The 18,895-nt window shown below is 45.4% G+C and overlaps 1 protein-coding gene across 3 annotated transcripts in view; it reads right to left on the bottom strand.

Annotated features, from left to right (window-relative positions):
- Positions 1-950: 950 nt before the first annotated feature.
- Positions 951-18,895, bottom strand: part of CCDC85A (coiled-coil domain containing 85A) — a 68,832-nt gene continuing 50,887 nt past the window's right edge. The window contains exons 3-5 of one of the 3 annotated variants that reach the window (XM_063152766.1): positions 17,887-17,963; positions 8,317-8,436; positions 951-2,926 (exon numbers count right to left, since the gene is read on the bottom strand). In XM_063152766.1, coding sequence (XP_063008836.1) covers positions 2,837-2,926; positions 8,317-8,436; positions 17,887-17,963 — 287 coding nt within the window. In that variant the 3' untranslated portion in view covers positions 951-2,836. The remainder of the gene's footprint in view (positions 2,927-8,316; positions 8,437-17,886; positions 17,964-18,895) is intronic. The other 2 variants (XM_063152767.1, XM_063152768.1) reach the window with 2 other exon arrangements.

Raw genomic sequence — 18,895 nt, 5'->3', positions numbered from 1 at the left:
AGCAGCTTTCCTGCAGTACAGAAGGTAAAATCCACTCCATACATCCACTACACAAGTGCTATTTAAAATTCACTTGCACAATGAATTTATAGTTCATTCAGGCTCAGCTCAGATCCTGGGAAAGGTTCTGTAACAACATCTTCAGCCAGAGCAGAATTCTGCTAAAAACAGCCACACCAAGAGTCCACGAGGCTTGGCACAGTTGCATTTCACTGAAAAAGGCTTAACCACAGGGGCAGGGAGCAAGACAGAGGAGCTGAAGGTCCCCAAGAACAACAGCAATTTTTATTCATTAGCACAGAGGCATTTCAGCAGGCTACAGACTCTCCCAAGAGCCCTGACTCCCTTCTCCACACACTGCCCACTTTCTCCTCTTAGGAAGGTGCATTTTAAGGAGTTCCCATGGGATTTATTAGCTCAGAGATATTGATTGTACTAAGCATCTCTTTTCTCCAGAAAACTCAGTGAAAGTTCTCTGCTCTGCACCAAGAGCCAGCCCTTTCTCCTGGCCCACACGAGCCCATCCTGGGACAGGGACATGGTGACACACGAGGCCACCAACACACTACAGGACACTGCCCGCCCCACCAGCACCCCCTTACCTGAACAAGAAGACTCCAGGAGCTCCACATTCTCCTGTCTGCACCCCAAAACTGCTCTGTGAGGAGGGCAGGAAGAAAGAAGCAGCCCAACTGTCCTGGGGCTGCAAACACAGCACAGCTGAGGACTGAACGAGTTGCACCTGTGCACAATTACCCACAGCTATTTCTTGTTAAGCAGAAAACAGAGAAGCAACTTCACATTGCTGGGATTTTTTTAAGACATCTGGCAAGAAAATGAAGAAAACTGCACAGTGTGCTGCTAATTTCTTAACCAAGCATTTTCAATGGCTCCTGCCTGTAAGCCCAAGCAGCTCAGAGCTTCAGTCAGTAAAGGAGAGAAAACAAGGGTGGGATTCTATAATTTATTACCATTGCTAAGATGAACACAATACTTGATACCCCATTGTATGCAGAACTGTAAAAAAATAATTTTAATACAGTATCAAAATTTACACAAGTGTAGTGTCAAAAGACCAGGGTCCCTCTCTTAGCCCCTGCACACCCAGGGTGCAGGCACAAGTACAGGTGATACAGCTGTTCATACATACAGAGATAGGAATACAACAATTGAAATTGAACTCTGCAAACAATATAGGGCAGAAAACAACCTGGGAAGAGAACAGATCTCTGGCTGGGCTGGGGTTATATCAGAAACCACGCAGGAGGGCAATGGGTCAAACAGAAGGCTGGATTCTGCACTTCCAACTCAAGGAGAAGCAGTGAAAGGGAGTTTTCCCAAGAAAGCAACGCTGGATCAGAGGCCTTACATTGAATGGTACCAAGTGAAAATAACAACAGAAACCAACAGAATTACTGCTGCAAATGAACACACTTTTTCTGAAGACAGATAGCAGATTTACATCATACTCCTATATAACAAAAGATTGTACAGCAACAGAGCTACATTTCACTGCAGATAGCCCACAGATACAGTCCAAGCTCAGAAAAACAGAGGTTCTGACTTTGGCTCAAATCTCAGTAACCAAGAACAAACCAGAAACCCAGGAATTGTTGCATTCCTATTTTTTTTAATTAATTTTTATTAGTCTTTTTGATACTCGGCTATGGTAAAAAGTTAAGCAACAGCATTCAGTCACAAGCCTGTTGCACATTCATACATGAAACTATCATTGCTTTAAGATATACACAAAATATCTATCGTTGTAATTCAATACACACAACTAGGATCATACACAGAGATAAAAATAAACTAAGCACATCTAGGGCGCCGTCTGGTCAAATCTCAGGCAATCTGAACAAGAGCTTTCTGCCTCATAATAATGAAAGGCATGCTCTGAGGATAATAAAACCTTTTTCTTTGAAAGAACGCTACAGTGGCAAGAAAAGCTTTTTTTAAATAATGCAGTGCAATCTTTTAGATCCTTGTAGGCTTTTGTTAAACAAACCAGCATGTCTCTAAATTAAATAGTAGAAATTAGCATCCTGACAATTGGGATATAATTTCCAAAATAAATTCTAATGGAAATCCTGACTTGAGACCTGTAATAATGATGCCTAAGTATTCTGTTCATTAAAGGGCCGTTCATTAAACACCTTACACCTCTTCAGAAGATGTGCATCAAAAAGAAAGCTATCTTGACTTTCATTTAGAAAGAAATTGTGGATCACTACAAGTACTGTAGTTATGCTACACTACCGGCTGGTTAGGACTTTATGGTCTTTTAGCACCTCCAAAGGCAGGTATTCTACCAAAGCAAAAAAATCACCTGGAAATTGCCTAAGCACCATTAACGGATCCTTTACAGACTGAAGTGTGAGTTACTAAGAAGCGACTTCCTCAAACCTGGGAGACCAAAGGCACAGTTTATCAGTGTCTCTCCAGTCTGCTGAAAACCTCTCTTAAATCCAGTGGAAAACTCGTTCAGACCTATCAGAGATTCACTGTAACTAACGAAAATAAAACTTATTTCGCGTAACGCCTGCAGAATCCCAAATATCTTTTGGTTAGGATGGCAATACCTCAGTGCTTCTAAGGGTGGAGTGTTGCAGTGAGGGCGCAGAGCTTCGTTAGCTGGGCTATTGGAACAGCAGGATTGGGGGACAGCGCCACACAGCTCCCTGGCAGGCCCCTGTGCAGAATGTCCCCCCTTTCCAGCAGTCTCTTGCAGGGCAGACGCCGTGCTCAGATGGGGATTGGGCGGACGCAGGCGGTGCTTCCCCTCTCCTGGACATTGAGGCCGTGCTCTTCAGAGAGAGGATGTGTTCAGGGCCTCTTACATGGGTCCTTTGTACTGATTTCCTGACAAGTGCTGTCTAATTCCAGGGCACGACCCTGCAGCATCTCCAAGTTTCCTCCACACAACCTAGAGGGAGGGATGGAAAGAGAGCTCAGTTATTATTCCCAGGGAAGGAGCACCGGTGTTCCTATGGACATGCATCTGGAATGCCACACACACCATGCAGCACAGCTGGGACACAGGGCAGGACACACACAGGAGCACAGACTGCCTCTCAAGGGACACAACATTGCTTCTGAACACAGAAAGCACATGCTGCCAGGTAAAAATGACTAAAAACAGGGACACATGAACTGGCAAGTGCATCACTGGGATACTTCACGCTCCACACACAAGACTGAGGGTGTTTGCAGACCTCAACAGAAATTCTGTCCAACAATTTCCCCAACCACATCTCCTGCAGGATGTGATTCAGAAGCACAAAGATCCATCCAGAGGTGTCTAAATGTCTCCAGTTTAAAAACCACAGAGCAGTTCTCTGTTTCCAAGGGTTTACTTGTTCTCTTAAAATCAAGCAAGGCATTACAAGTGTTCACTCCACTAGCTCTTCCTCGAAATCAGAGGAATTGTTCCTGCCCTCACTTTGCTTTACATCCATGTTACAATACTGGAATTAAAAAGGCAGAGAAGTGATACTCCCCAACACCCAGGGAAGTATTTTATAATGATTTACAGAAAGGTTGATGGAATAGGAGCACAAGAACAGCAGTTTGTATCATGTCCCCAGGCCTCTCAGGGACCACAAGAGACAAGAATGGTGATTCCTATCAATTGTATCACAATTTCAGATTATTTTTTTGTAACTGCTACTAAATCACCCACTAATCTCCAGGACAACAGCAATGAGACTGTCAAGAAAGGTAAAAGCTGTTTTCCATTGTCATAATTCATTGTTTGTATTTTACCAGTGCCTAAAGTCCAGCAGTGTACAGACTCTGCATTAGCTGGCACTGAATAAAAACAAAGTAGGTGGATCCTGGGAGCTGACATCCTGAAAAGCTAGCTCCTATAGCTGATGAGCAAAGGCAGAACAAACCCAAGGTCCTACTGTGATTCTGTGCAAGAGATGGGAAAGTAACTCAGTTTCTCTGAGCCTTTGCTGAAGAAAACTTGAGTATAAGCATGAAAACCAGAAACATTTTAGATTGGAAGCAAGATGGCTCCAGTGTTAAAGCACAGGGCCAAAAAAGTCAAGTCTTTAAAGGGAAGTGTCTTTAATTCCAATGGGTGGGCATGACCCAAACCCTGCAAACTTGCCATATGACAAAATCTTGCAGCCAGAAATCCCAAGTCACCATCATAAAAAATGTGTGCTTTAGGCACATTTGCTGTGCAGTGAAACACTGCAGAGGTGAGAACATGAAAAATGGTCACCTCCCAAACTGGGTGTGTGTGGCACAGCCAGGCTGGATCTGACCATTCTTTCCAACCTCTGGTTCCTGATTTTCCTAACTTGATACAAGCAGAGAGGAAGATCTCCTGGACAGCTTTTGTGAGAAGGCACATTGCACCTACCTACTGCTTTCAACAAATTTTCTTCTCAATAAACATTTAGACAATATTTACCATGCAGCTAATGCTGACACAGTAACAAACCAGGGGGTGACTCTTCCCACAGTCCCTTGTCCCAACTAAATGAATGACCCTCTGCTTGCTAGGAAGGGACAACAAGCCCATACAAGAGAGCCCATGTCCTAAGCACAAGTGACAAGTTGGGGTCAAAATGTCCCTCAAAATAATTCCAAATTTCAGCAGAAACCACAACTAAAGGACAGCTGAGAGGCTCATGATGCAGCCATGGAGGAGCCTGCACCCAGCTGCAGGGGAGAGCCATTACATCTGCAGCAGCATTCCAGCCCTGTGGGACTCCAGGAAATACCCCTGGAATTCTCAGCTCCCTGAGCCCTCCTGCCCAGCTACACCCCTAATCCCAGCTGGTGTATCCCACCTTCCCTTGGCCTCCCCTCCCAAGTGAATTACAAACAAAACTTCCCAGTAACCTGAGAAAAATCAGGAATAACATCCCTCCAGACATTCCTGTGCTTTGGAATTACCCCCATGCTCTCTAATACCCCATGAACTACCTCCAAACCTGCTGCCACATGTGGCTACATTCTCAAAAGGCAGTACAAGGTTATAAATGCAAAGCAAAACCATTCCCAAATCCGTTGTTGATGAGGAGGCACCAATTCCATTTGCACATCCTGAGGAGAGAATTCCCACCTCTGTTATCTTAATAAAATAACAGCACTATCATTTACACCACAGAATTCCTACAGCATGAATTACACATCCATATTTGCATTTTGCAGTATTTTGGTACCAGATTGCATTTTGGTACCAGTCAACACCACACTTCAAAATTCTGGAGCTCAAAGTGAAACTTGTCATCGTTCCACTGTTTTCACAGGCAAAAGGATGCCATGGCAAATGTTTCCTGTGAAACACCCACAGTGCATCAGGCTGCAGCTAAACACTGAGTTACAGCCTGGCAGGGACTGCAAGGAGAATGCAAAAGAAAAGAAACATTATAATTAGTTCATCACAAATCCCCTGTGCTTTTAATGTGGGCTGGGTGGGTGTAAGAGAAGACAAAACCAGAAAGGAAATAACCAACTATTTAAAAAGTATAATAATATATCAATAGTCAAATCAGGCACAGATTATAAGAGTCAGAGGAAAAGGGAGCATTTCAATGTCAGCAGCAGAGCTCTGAATGGCTGGGGAACAAAGGGACAAGGTGGGATACAAGTATATATTTGAGATTTACACAAAGGAAGTGATAATGTCAAATTGAGCATTTTGGAAGTGGCATTACTTACATCACAAGAATTTTTATGAATTACTATTAAATATGTATAACTTACAAACTGGGGTTTTAGCCATAAATTGTGAAGGAATATCACAGGCAGAAAAATATAAAAGGACCATTGTTCAGGTGGGGAAACTGAGGCTGTCAGGCTTCATCACATTTGCCAAGTTTTATTCTTATGAAGGATAAATTCAGGTCAGCTGAGTCATACACTACTTTATCCCAGATATATTATACACATAGATTTTTCTGATCAATACTAACCTGCATGTTAACACTGCAGTGTTCCTAATGAAACAGTAATTGCATTACAGAAACAGTAATTGACTTAATTTCCATATAAAATCTTCAAGGGCGTACTGTCAGCATTTAAACAAAGATTACTCTGCATCTTCAGGTGTTTCCAGGCTCAATATGGAATGTAAAATTAAACACCTTAAACTTTGCCTGCACATTATCCCAGCTGCCTCAGTGCAAAGCAAATCTGTGTGCAGCACCACAGGCAGTTTGGTCAGACACAAGTGGCCCAGGCATGGGGACACACACGTGGCAACAACTTCTTCCAGCAGGTCATGGAAAAGCCTTGGCCAAGCAGCTGCATGCCAAAGCTCTGCTCCTGTTCCCCCCTTCCTCCACCAGAAGGAGAGTTCAGGCAATTGTTTAAATATTTTTTTCATTGTTTTCAAAGCCAGAAAGACAACAGTATTTTAACAACTCCCTCCTCTGTTTCCTAATGGAAATATCCTTTTAAAACACATTCCTGCTCTTTAGGTTTCTTGCTGTGCACAAGTGGCTGCACTAACAACGAGGTTTTATAACACAGACTATTTCTTTGTTGCAGGACTTCCAAATTGCCAAATTAGCACAGAAAAGCAGGCTGCTGGTGCTGGTTGGTTCCTCTCCTGCACCTGATCCTGCAGAGTGTGCACTGCCCAGAAAGGAGGGACCAAAGCCAGGTGTCCCCCCTGGAAACAGCAGGGTCTGCTCCCTGGCTGGGGATGGGGAACTCGGGCAGTCTGTGAGCTGACAGCTCACTCTCCATTTGGACACAACACTTCATTTATATCCATTGCTGCAGTACCTCCTAGTGAACTTCCAGCTCAGCTCTCACATCACATTGAGGTAAACTCTGTGTACTTCTTATCAATCCATTTCAGCAAGCAAAGCATCAGCTGTTGCTCCAATATTTCACTTACACAGACCAGCTGTTATTACAGGTTGTCAAAAGCACCTTGTTAAATGCTCCCTTCAGGGAAGAGCCTTTGCCAAGGGGGATTTTAAGAGAACTACAAAAGGCTTCTTTCCATAATGACACATGATCTCTCGACAAAATTACCCAGCATAGCTTTATGTTCTCTGCAGCAGCAGGTGAAATACATGGAAAATGCAGAGAGGACCTGGAGCACTCTGAACCCGGCACTCCCTGGAGCTGGGAACGTTTTACAAGGGTGAGAACCGGAGCCCTCCTGGGGCATCCCCCCCGCTGCCTCTCCCCTCGGGATGCCAGGAAAACAGCGAGGTGGCTGCAGGGGAGCGCTGCCATGCCCGGGGCTGTGGTACAGGAAGGGATCTGATTGCTGTCATTTGTGCTCCATTCACTTGCACAAACCCATTTCTTCAGGCTCCACCGAGGTGAAGCCAAATGTCACAATCACCCTGTGCAGGAACTCGGATGTCCAGCTAAGTCAACAGCACTGCTGAGCTCAAAACCAGAGCAAATGTCTGCACGAGTCCCTTCCAGAAAAAGGACAAACCTCCCCCTCCAAGGATGTCCCTGCAATACCTGTGTAGGTGGGGAATAATACCCAATGAACCTAAAGCAGGTTAGAAATGAGTGAAGCGCAGGAGAGAAGAGGTGCCCAAAGCCCCAAACAACCACAACTGAGCCAGCACAGGGAAAGAGGAATACACAGTCCTCACTCTGCTCAGCTCTCCCTCAGTTTTATTCCCTCCAGAGGAACACAGACCCCACTGGTGCCTGTGCTGCAGTGGGACAGTGAACTCAGCCACTTGTTGTCTCAGGTCACCCCATAAACCTTGGAATCTTGTAACACTTTCTAAGTTTCTTTAATTGCAACAGTTTTACTGCTGACAGAAGGGAGAACTTGAAACTTTACCACTCTGAGTATTTGTGTCAACTGCTGTGTATCAATGTCACACAGGCCTTTGCAATCCAGCCCTGACTTCAGGGTAAAACACATCTGTTCCCAAGGGAGTTTCAACACTGACCTTGGGGTTGTGGTCTTTGCTATTTTTAACACAAATATACTGTGTGCCTTGGCTTTCTCTCTGCATTAAAGTCTTTCTCTCTGCACAGGTTACAGGAATCCCTTGTATTCCACTGGAGCACAAACATGAAACAACGAAAGACTTCCTTATTCTGCAAAACACCACTTCCAGCCTCAAAGAAAAACTACAAATGTAACATGGAGAGCAGCTACAGCTGGAACCAACATGGCTGAGAGGGCTGGACCCTGCCCAGGAAACACACAGCCCACAGATGCAATGAGTGACACACAAGAACAACCCCACTGATGACAGCAACATCCCGGTGGTGCCCACGGGGATGTTGCCAGGACAATACACACGTGTTGAGGGACACACAGGACGTTTTGCATGGACTGGACCAGAGGAGCAGCGTTACCTTCAGAGCATTTACCACTGAGTCAGACTGCTGAGAGGCTGAGCCATGTGCAGTGACGTTGTCTGGCTCGTTTGCAGAGCAGTGACTCCCCTCCGCCCCTCCTGGCATCCTAAGGGCATCCTTGGCAAGAAATTAAACACTCTTTAATACACAAAAGGCTTGGTCACTGATTTAAACAGATGTCAGGCATTTATTGCTCTTTTGCAAAAGGCTGAGAAGTGCTGAAGGTGTGTGTTACTCCAAAGCCCCCCTCTTTCTGTGCCACAGTAACCAAGGGCCATTGAGGCAGTGTGGGTGGCACAGCTTGGCAGGCTGTGGCCCTCAAGGGCATCTCCCTGGGAAATCAGGACATAGTAACAAAATTTCTTATGTGTGTACATCGCCTCACAGAAGTGCTACAAAGTTTAGAGAGATAATTTCAACCTCACTGTCAGGTTTTTAGAAGGTCTAATTTTATCTCCATGATTCTGGAGGTTGTTCCTTCAACAGAACTCATGTTTTGGAATGTTGCTGTGAGGTTTGCAACACGAGCTGACCAGGGAAGGAGTCAGGAGCTCCAGGCTGCCAGCTCCCTCCTTCCCAGCCTCCAGCTCCTCCAGGCAAGGCCCCCTTGCCCTGAGAGATGTCAACTTGTCCCCTGCAGTGACAACCTCGGAGGCTTTGTCCTCCCAGTGGACACCTGCAAGGGCTCCTCAGGACACTGCTAAAAACTGCAAGCTACCTAAACTCTTCCAACCCAGTCAGCTCCAGCTTTGCAGGATGTAAAGCATCTCCTGGAGTGAGGTAACCTGAGCAAGCAGGCAGCTCAGGAGGAGTGCTAAAAATACCCCTGCAGCATCCGTGGGCAGTGGGGGAGCGCTGCAGCCGCAGGGCCCGCCCCAGCCTCGCTCCGAGCTGCTCCCAGCCCGCCCTGCCCTTCCCTTCCCTTTCATCCCTCACGCACAACTTTGGGCAAAAAAATATTGAGAGCTACAAAGAAGCAAAACGGTTCAGACCGGGGGATGGAAATTTCCTCCCTTACAGAGTAACAAACACCATAGGAAACATTAAGAAATAATGTAGCAGTAATTCCTGCTGGAATGTGTGGGAAATGCGTTTCTGAAGGAGAAATAATGACAGTGGAAGGAGCCTCTGCTGAGGATCGGTGCCCCCTGCGCAGCCACTTGCCCTGCTGAGCAAGCACACGGCACAGGGCAGAGCTTTGGGGGGGTCTCTAATCTAAACAATAGGAAAAGATGAAAGGGGGTGTGGGAGAGAAAGGGCACAGAGTGAAGACACGAGGCTGAACTTCACAGATCCAGTCTGGAATTCACTGGAAAGTAATCCAGTCCTGATGCTCTTGGGATATGCTAAGGTCACTGTAATGAACAGTGCAGGCTCAGAGCAGTGCCAAGGGGCAGAGAGAACCATCCCAGCCACCCAACACATCAACTCCACCCCCACAGTCATCTGGACTGGACCTCACATATTCTTTAAAAAACCCTACAAAATTTAAATACCTTTAAAAACCACCTAACCTCAGAATGCTGCATATGCTAAAGGTGCATTAAGCCTGGAAAGGTACATTAAGCCTGAATCTGAAACCTCATTTCCTAGACAAACCTGTCCTCCTGCCAAGCCCAGGATCCATGTAACCCATCAGAGTGGGCACCAATGGATGGGATAACCAGGCTGACAGCAGCAGCATCCTGAAACCATCCCCAGCAGGGACAGGAGCAGTTTGCTGTGAGGCATGGAGGGGTTTTAGGACTCACTTTGCTCTGGGAAGGATTTACAGATCTGTAAGTGACTGGCCAGACTTAATGCTGTACTTTGAGAAAGGAAATGAAAGTTGAAGGAAAAGGGGTAATAAAGCAGATCGGGTTAGGATAAATTCAGTCAGTCAGCTTTGGAGCTTTTACCAATAAAGGTATTCTGTTTCTTGACTAACTCCAGAGGCAGCAAAGATTTTGGTCAGTTTTGAATGAAAATAGAAATGTTGCCATTGAAATGCAGAGAAAATGAGAACAGACTACACATGTAAAGCCTCCTGAACACAATAAAACCCAAAGCTCCTGCAAGTGCTGCTGCTCTCAGAGTTCAAGCCTTCCTCCAGGCAGTTGTGTTCCACAGCCTCTTCCCTGCCATATGTAGCACATTTTGTCTCCTTTCATGAGAAAGAGAAACTTGTGAACACAATGCTTCCAGCAGCCAGCACATGTTGGTAGGAGACTGAAAATTAATATTTCCCCTGTGGACATCCTTCTCCTTCCTCCCTCTGTCCTTGATAAGAGACATAAATTTTCTTTAAAAAGTGAGGCAGATTTTGCAGCCCTGAAGGCCCTTCCCCAGCTCAGGGATTTCTCATTTCAGGTGAGGCCAGCAAAGCTTCTGCCTCCCCTGGAGGAAGATTTTTCCAGGGGTGATGGGGATGCCCAGCCTGAGCATGGCCCTGTGAGCTGGAGCACTGGGAGTTCCTGAGGCAGGGAAGCAAAGCAGGATGAAAAGGCACGTTGGGGGACAAGGACCTGAGGTCTGCAGAGCCCTGAGTACAGGATCCTGAGCAGGACCTCGAAGATGGGAAGAGAAATCTGCTCCCTTCCTCCTCCTCCTCCTCCCTAGCTGCACTCAGCACCTGCACTGAGCCACTGGAAGCATCATCCCTGTGACAGATCTTTCCTTTTCTTATCCAGTAACAAACTGGGAAAGTGGATCCAAATCAGACAGGAGGGATGAAGTCATAGCTCTGTATTGCTGAAAGCTCTAGAAACCTTAAAAATCTGGAGTAATTGTGAGCAAACAGCGCTGCACAACGTCAGCACCTGAGAAATAATTGACATTTTTGCTCATCCCACACAACCAGCCTTCCCCTGGTCCTAGCCAGCCCTTGTGCCTCCCCTGAGCCCACAGGGATCTGTGTGCAGGACATCCCACTGCAGAGAGCAGGTAAAACCCACACCACATCCTGTGTATGGCTTCCCACAAGGATCAGCATCCCTGAATGCACAGATCCATTTGCTGTTAGAAGTAAATCTACAAAATATCTAATGCCAAAACGTGACTCTGGTGAATAAAGAACAGGAAATCTGACTCAGCCCTGTAATATCACCTAACAAAAAGCCCAGATGAATGGAAATTTAGAATTTCACTCACACTAACTGCAAAATGTTACTACTCAGGCCATTTTCCCACAAACCCTGCACTGTACCCTGGTCAGGGTCAGAATAAAGACCTCTGTGTAAAACAGTGGATTTTGTGATGGAGAGAATTAATCATGAGCTTTTCTACTTAAGTCAGTAGAAAGCTTCATTTTTTCAATCTGTATTGTTGAGAAGCACAGTCATGAATGAAATCCACTGTAGTGCCCAGCCCAGTGCCCAGCCCAGTCCCTGTGCCAGCCCCTCCAGAGGTGCCTGGCACGCAGGGAGAGGCAGGAAGGGAAAAGGAGTCCATGGCTGCCCCAAGGACACTCACAGCCACCCCATCAAAGCTTCCAAGAGAGCAGGAGTTTCCTGCCTGCTGGGCACTGCTCTGTGCACTCACCATCCAGCCCCACCTCATTGTGCAGCAGCCTCTTATCCCAGAGGCAAGTGCTTTACTGGGAACAGATCCTTCCTGCTGGGAAGCTGCCACACCAGTTCAATCACTACCTGATTTTGAAAGCTTTTTTTCCTGATTTCTCCAGCCCTCAATTTCCCTGTACAGCTCAAAGCAAACACAGACTGTGTTTGTCAGCTTGTTTCAAACAGGCAGGAGAAGGAAAAGCAGAAAGCAATAACTGCAGCATGTTGCTCTGCTGGATTAATAACACACTAAAGAAAAGTGACATTTTTAAGGGAACATTCCTGTCAATTAAAATACATAATCTTCAAATGCTGCACTTTTTCACCTGTCCTCAAAGACCTCAGCAGGAACCTGCTGCCAAAATCCACACACTCTCACAGAGGCACACTCAGATCTTTGAGTGGCCAAAACCATTGCTGGCTTCACCCCTCAGAAACAGCCATTTCCAGCAGGCCCTTCAGAAACCTCCTTTGATAATGAGCAGGAAAGAGAAAAATGTTCTCCAAACTTTGGAGGCCACACATGTAAAATCCAGAAGATTCTGTAGAGTCTACTAGAAAATCCTAAGGACAAAATAATTCCAGACTTTTAGAGTTATAACTGGAAAAAGGCACTGTCTGTCCTCTGAGAGCTGCAACTTTCTGTACACCAAGTTTTTCTTGAATTTGTGTCTCAGTAGTTGAAGCTCCTGAGCTCTTGTCTTCCAGCCCTCCCCTGTGAAGCACAATGGACACCCTGAGATAAAGGCTCTGCCCAGAACCTCAGTGCTGGGAACTGGAGCCCTTTATTAATTAATTTAGGCCTGTTAATTTACACTGGGGATGGGGGCACATGAAGGAACTGGGTGGGTGGGTGCTCTTAATTCATTTTGTTTCAGCAAATATTTGATGACATGATTAGGAAATATCAGTTTGTTCAATGGCTTTTAATTACATTTTGGTTGAAGGATTCTCTATTCTACATGCTAAGGAAGGCAGGAGATAAACACTATGGGACTGTGAGTGACAGAGATTTTAGGAAAAAAACACTAACCAAACAGTTCCCATCTTCTAATTAGAATTATAATTTAAAAATACCATGAAAAGGGAAAATAAAAAAAACCAGACCTCAGTGGAAGGTTTTGGAAAGATTTGGAAATGGGTTGAAGTAAAATGTGATAATCTAATGGAAGGGGAAAGAAAGAAGGAAATGGAAATGTTGGAAGAGGTTAAAAATAAAGTAAATTGTGCCTAAGAGTCATTTCCCAGTTTAACATGCCAGGACTGGAATGGACTAACAAGGATGCAAACCCCCCAAAAAGGGGCTGAAGCAACAGTGCAAGTGAGAGAAATACAGCAAAAAGAGATGGGAAAGGACCAGAAGCCTTTGAAAAGCAAGACTGAGGAAACAGAGGCAGCAGAGCCCCGGTGAGAGGGAGCAGAAGGGCTCCAGTTCAGCCCAGCCCAGCACTGCCTCCTGCTCCTGTGCTGAGGAGCCCACTCCCTGCAGCCCAGCTCCAGCCCCACTGGCACTCTGAGCATCCTGGCAATGGAAAGGGAAAGCTGAATTACAAGGACAAAGAGCTGGAAGGGGAAAAGTCTCCTCCTCCTCCTGTGAAACAAATAAGAACTGAAGCAATTTAAATTGGGTGACTTGCCAAGTTTGTCTATTGCAAATGCATCCACTGTCATTGTATGACAGATGTCCACATTGCCAGAGCATTTCAGCTGAGCTGATCAGCCCTAAAATACCATCCCTACAAAAACTCAGGGATATCTGCAGCTAATTGACGTGTGGATGCCAGATCCTGCTCTGGCTTCCCCCAGCACAAGACACAGGGAGCAGTCAAGCACCACAGCAAGCCTGGGAGGACATTCCTCTTTCCAGGCCTCTGAAGTTACTCCCTGACATAACAGGGCTGTCACAGCCCAGGGAGCTGCAGCTGGGATCCAAATCCAATCTTTGATCCCTACATGTTTTATTGATTATCTCTGAGCATCTTCATTGCAGCACCATAGGTGTTATGTCCTGGTGTGACAGGATTTGAGTGGTAGGGGAAGATTTAGGGTTTTAGTAATGGGATGGCTTTAGGGATGGCTTCCCAGTTCCCAGCCCTGCAGCTCAGTGCACATGAGATCCATATTTAAGGAGGAAAAAATGCCCTGTCCACCCTGCACTGCTGATGGGGAGGAGATAGAGAAAATCAGGAGTAAAGCTGAGCCAGGGAAGAAGGGAGGGGTGAGGGAAAGGTGTTTTAAGATTTAGTTTCTATTCCTCATTATCCTGCTCTGTTTAGAGTGGTAATGAATTAAACTCTCCAGGCCAAGCCTGTTCTGCTCATGACAGTAACAGGGGAGTGACCTGTCCCTGTCCTTACCTCAACCCATGAGCCTCCTGCTGTGTTTTCTCCCCCTGCCCAGCTAGGAAGGCAGTGATGGAGCAGCTTTGGTGGGCACCTGTCCTGCAGCCAGGGTCAGCACACTGGAGGTGGTTAGAGCACTGCTGATGCTGCACTTTCCCTTCTCCATGGCAGCTGCACAGCCTGGTCCCAGCGGTGCTGAAGCTCCAGGTGTGCTTTGAGTCAGCAGAAGGCACTGCCAGAGCCATGTGCTGCTCCTGCCTCAGCCCAGGGGGAGCTGCTCTGGCCTGAACGCCAACCAGCAAAGCAGAAACGTTCTTGCCCAAGCCCTGCAGCCCCCAGGCCCGGCTGGCACACAGCCTTGCCCTCAGCAGTGTTTGAGGAGCACCAGGGCGAGCTGCTCACCCCTCAGCACAGTCTGGCATTCCCAACAGAACACCCAGCTGTGTGCCATAAATCTTGGGAAGGATCTGCTTTCTTGCTCAAAAGTCCTGTTTGTGGCCAGAAACTGAAAGGGTCTGGATCATATCTTGTTACTGGAGAGAAGAAAAACAGAACAACAACAGCAAAAGAACAGCTCTCACCCAACCTGCAACCTATAACTCCCTGTAACTCTGAAACCCCCTCCTATGCTCTGAGCCACCTTCTCAACCACTGTGTGTAACCATGATATTTTCTGAAAAATCCTTTCCTTAGGACTTTTTCTCCTGAGAAGCTCAGAGGCCTCAGGAACAAAATGTGAACAATGGTTATCTGCTGCTGTGGAATGCAACAGGTGCATCTGTGATAGGTCTCGGGTGGTTGTTTCTAATTAATGGCCAATCACAGTCAGCTGGCTCAGACTCTCTGTCCGAGACACAAGCCTTTGTTATCATTCTTTCTATTGCTATTCTTAGCTGGCTTTCTGATGAAATCCTTTCTTCTATTCTTTTAGTATAGTTTTAGTATAATATATATAATAAATCAGCCTTCTGAAACATGGAGTCAGATCCTCATCTCTTCCCTCATCCTAAGACCCCTGTGAACACAGTCACAACTGTGCAGCCCAGCAAGAGACATTAACAGGCTTAAGTGAATATTCCATTTTTATACCTTTTCTATTACTTGACCAAACTAAAATGTTGACTCAGTGGTGGTACTGCAATTCCCCTGACAGAGGAACCCTTTGGTACAGCAGAGTGAGCTGAAACTCAGGTTCCTTTTGAACAGAGGTGGCAGCACTTAAAACCATTTGCTTTGGAAATGCCCTTGCCACTAAATATTAATAAAACCTTTACATTAGAGGTCTATGGGGTTTTGAAAAGAAAACTAATACATATGGAGGGAGACAAGCAAAGCAAAAGAAATTGGAAAAGCACCACATCTAAGTGACAGAGGAACAGAATGATTTGTCTGGAGAGGTGTCGACAAATATGTCAGTGCCTTTCTGTGAGTGGCACATAAGCAGAAAAGGGGGAGAAGAAAAGATATTGAAAGCAGAGAGGAAAAAGAAGAAAAATGTGGTAGGAGGAGAGAATAAAGCCTGAGACAAGGCCAGGGCTCCTCAGCAAAGACAGCAGAGGTGTCAAACTTATAGCTGTGAGTTCTCACCTCTCTCCTAAGTGCAATCCTGCAATTCCCAAACCCTCCCAGTGCCCCAGCACCCCATCAGAGAGGGGCTATCCAAAAAGCAAAAGGCATCTCTCATGGAGGCAGTCCTGAAATGTTAAGGCAGGACACTGTAACTGAGTTAGGGCTGTGCCAAAAACCTTCATCAGTTGTGGAGCTTGTTGTAGATTTTCAGTTTATTTGTCAAAAGCCCTTGGCTTGGCTTCATGCCCAACAAACTCCCCTTCCTCCCATTAAAGGGGATCAAACCAGTGCCAGGAGTTTATGCATTTCCATCCTGCATCCTTGTCTTTGGGACAGGGCCTGATCACACTGAGGTGAGCATGTTCTAGGTGGGACCCACAGGAATAACAAACCCCAAAACAAACTCAGGCAAAGGTAACACTGAGGTGATGACAGCAGAGTTAGAATCAGCTCAGTGTCTGCACTTCCTTTCTCTCCCCAAAGCCATGACTTCAACCAGGAGGAAGAGTAAAATATGCCAGGAAACGTGAACTCTTTCCACTCATTAAGTCTCAGAATGAAGTAACCAGAGATATGAAGAGATTGTTCACAACTCTACCACAGATCCTTGTGCCAACAAAACCACACATAAGACAAACTGACCTGGCTATTTGAAAACAAAAAGCAGTTTCCAGGCTTGCTTGCCTCACTCTTCCCTTTTAAACCCCTACCCTCAGCATATTTTGTTTCGATGTTTTTTGCAACAGCTTCAGGCTTAGGTGCCAGGCTGTTTTTACAGGGACTATTCTCTAGTTTGGCACCCCAGCCAAGGTGTTTTCACTGAACCCAATGCACACAGGGTTGGTGTTCCAGGCTTTGGTCAGATTTGGGAATGCTTTTTGTGGGTTCTGCCTCAGCACCTCAGACCCAGACAAATCAAACATTAAACACACAGACACTTCTAAAGATTTGGCCCATGAAGACTGTTCTGCACAATTATCTCCCAGTGTTGTTCCAGACCCAAGACAAACCACACAGTATTTTTGGGTGGGTTTGTTAACATTTGCCCTGAAAACCATTCTTGAAAAGAAAATAATATTCATTATCACTGAGGATCAACCTCTGTCTTTCCTACTGAAAACTACATGTTAATGAGCAGGCATTTCTTTCTGTCCTTCTTTTCCAGATTCAAAAATTGAGGTAGAGAGAAGAAAAGTGCCCAAGGTCACCAAGCAAGAGCTGTAGAGGCTTTCCAACTGTCACATGAAAGGTGAGGAGAAAATCCACTACACTCTACCTAAAATCTGCTTTAGGAAAAGGGCAATAATGTGAGCCAGTGGATTTCACTTCTTACTCCATCACTGTTACCTTGGATTTTACAGTCAGACAATGGTAATAAGTCCAACAAAATTCAATTTTCTTCATCAGACCAAAGACCAGTGTTCAATTTCAACAAAATCCAACTTCTTTTCTTTTCCAGTGGGCAGCTTCATTTGAAGACCTGATGGATTTTTCTAAGGATTATTTAATGAAATATAATAGAAATACATTCTAGTAAGTATGTGCATACATGAGGATCACAAGTGTCTTTGATTCATTTGTACCAGACTTTTAAATTTTTATTCTTAGAAACATGTTAGGAAAACCTTTAAGATCATATTTGCTTATTTATTCAATTGCATTTCAGCAATTGCATTATGTAGTTAATTGCATTAATGTAGCTAAAATAGTCCTTCAAGCATTAAAAATAATATAACCCAATTATCACTTATAATGTTTGCACTTTTAGAGCAAAATATTTTGGTTAACTATAAAAAGTAGTTGATATTTTAACAAGAACCTCTTGGAATAAAACCAGAATGCAAAGGGTCAGTTCACTGTGATTCCCAACCCATAAATTAATTAATTAATTAGAAGTAGCGGTTTCCAGGAATTTTTTTCTTAACAAAGTATCAAAGCCTGCAAAGGAAAAATAATTAATGAAAGCATTGTCAGAGCCTTAAATGAACCCCCTAGTGGAACAGAGCAGGATGAGCAAACAGATGTGGGAGCCTCTGGGTGTGTGAGTGTGGAGAGGCAGGAAGGACAGGGCTGCTGGTCCCTCTGCAGCCCGGCGCTCCCGCGGGGCTGGCACCCACCTGGGGCAGCATCCGATTTTCCTCCTCCAGCTGTCTTACTCTGGCCTCCAGCTGCCTAACATAGGACAAGGTTGATTCTAAAAAATCAAACAGAAAAAAACTCGTATTATCCACAGAGATCTGCTCGTGTTCACCAGTGCCAGAGCCTGTGCCACACTCTCACTTGTACTCACAGCAGACTGCCTCTCTCAAATATCCATGGAACATCCCACTCTGCTCCTCCCAGGGCAGAGCAAACACCACTGACCCTGGAACTGATCAATTCCTTGCTGCTTGTGATTCTGCAACTTAAGGTGGTCCTTTCTCAGACCCAAGATGTAGCCACAATTCTCTTCACAGAGAAAAGCAAGGCACAACTTCCCAAGGCTATTTCTGGGATTCACATTCTCTGAACCTCAGAGAAAGAAAAACCAATTCTTATCTCATTTACTGCTCCTGTGTTGTGGAATGCATTGTGGAACATTGTTTACCTGAAGGGAATTGGTAACTGGATTCTGGTGTGAGTGTTTTGATTCATTGACCAATTGAATCCATGTGTGTGTTGGGACTGTTGGCTGACAGTCACAAGATTCTGGGCATTTGAGCGCTTGGCAGATTCAGTGTAACAAAGTGTAATATAACATAGAATAATAAAGTAATTAATTAGCCTTCTGATAAGATGGAGTCCTCCTTATCATTTTCTTGTCTTTGTTGGGGTCACCCTGCTTTTACTCTACCAAGGAATCTCACAAAAAGACAACACAGGCTTGAGTTCTTCCAGCTCATCCCCACCTGGAAACACTCCACATGGATAATGCACTATCCCACATGGACAATGCACCGTCCCACGTGGATAATGCACCATCCCACATGGATAATGCACCGTCCCACATGGATAATGCACCGTCCCACATGGATAATGCACTATCCCACACGGATAATGCACTGTCCCACATGGATAATGCACTATCCCACATGGATAATGCACTGTCCCACATGGATAATGCACCATCCCACATGGATAATGCAC

Source organism: Melospiza melodia, chromosome 3 (assembly GCF_035770615.1).
Source record: "Melospiza melodia melodia isolate bMelMel2 chromosome 3, bMelMel2.pri, whole genome shotgun sequence".
NCBI lineage: Eukaryota > Metazoa > Chordata > Aves > Passeriformes > Passerellidae > Melospiza > Melospiza melodia.
Note: the sequence above shows the minus strand (reverse complement) of the source record. Positions and strands in the feature narration are given on the sequence as shown.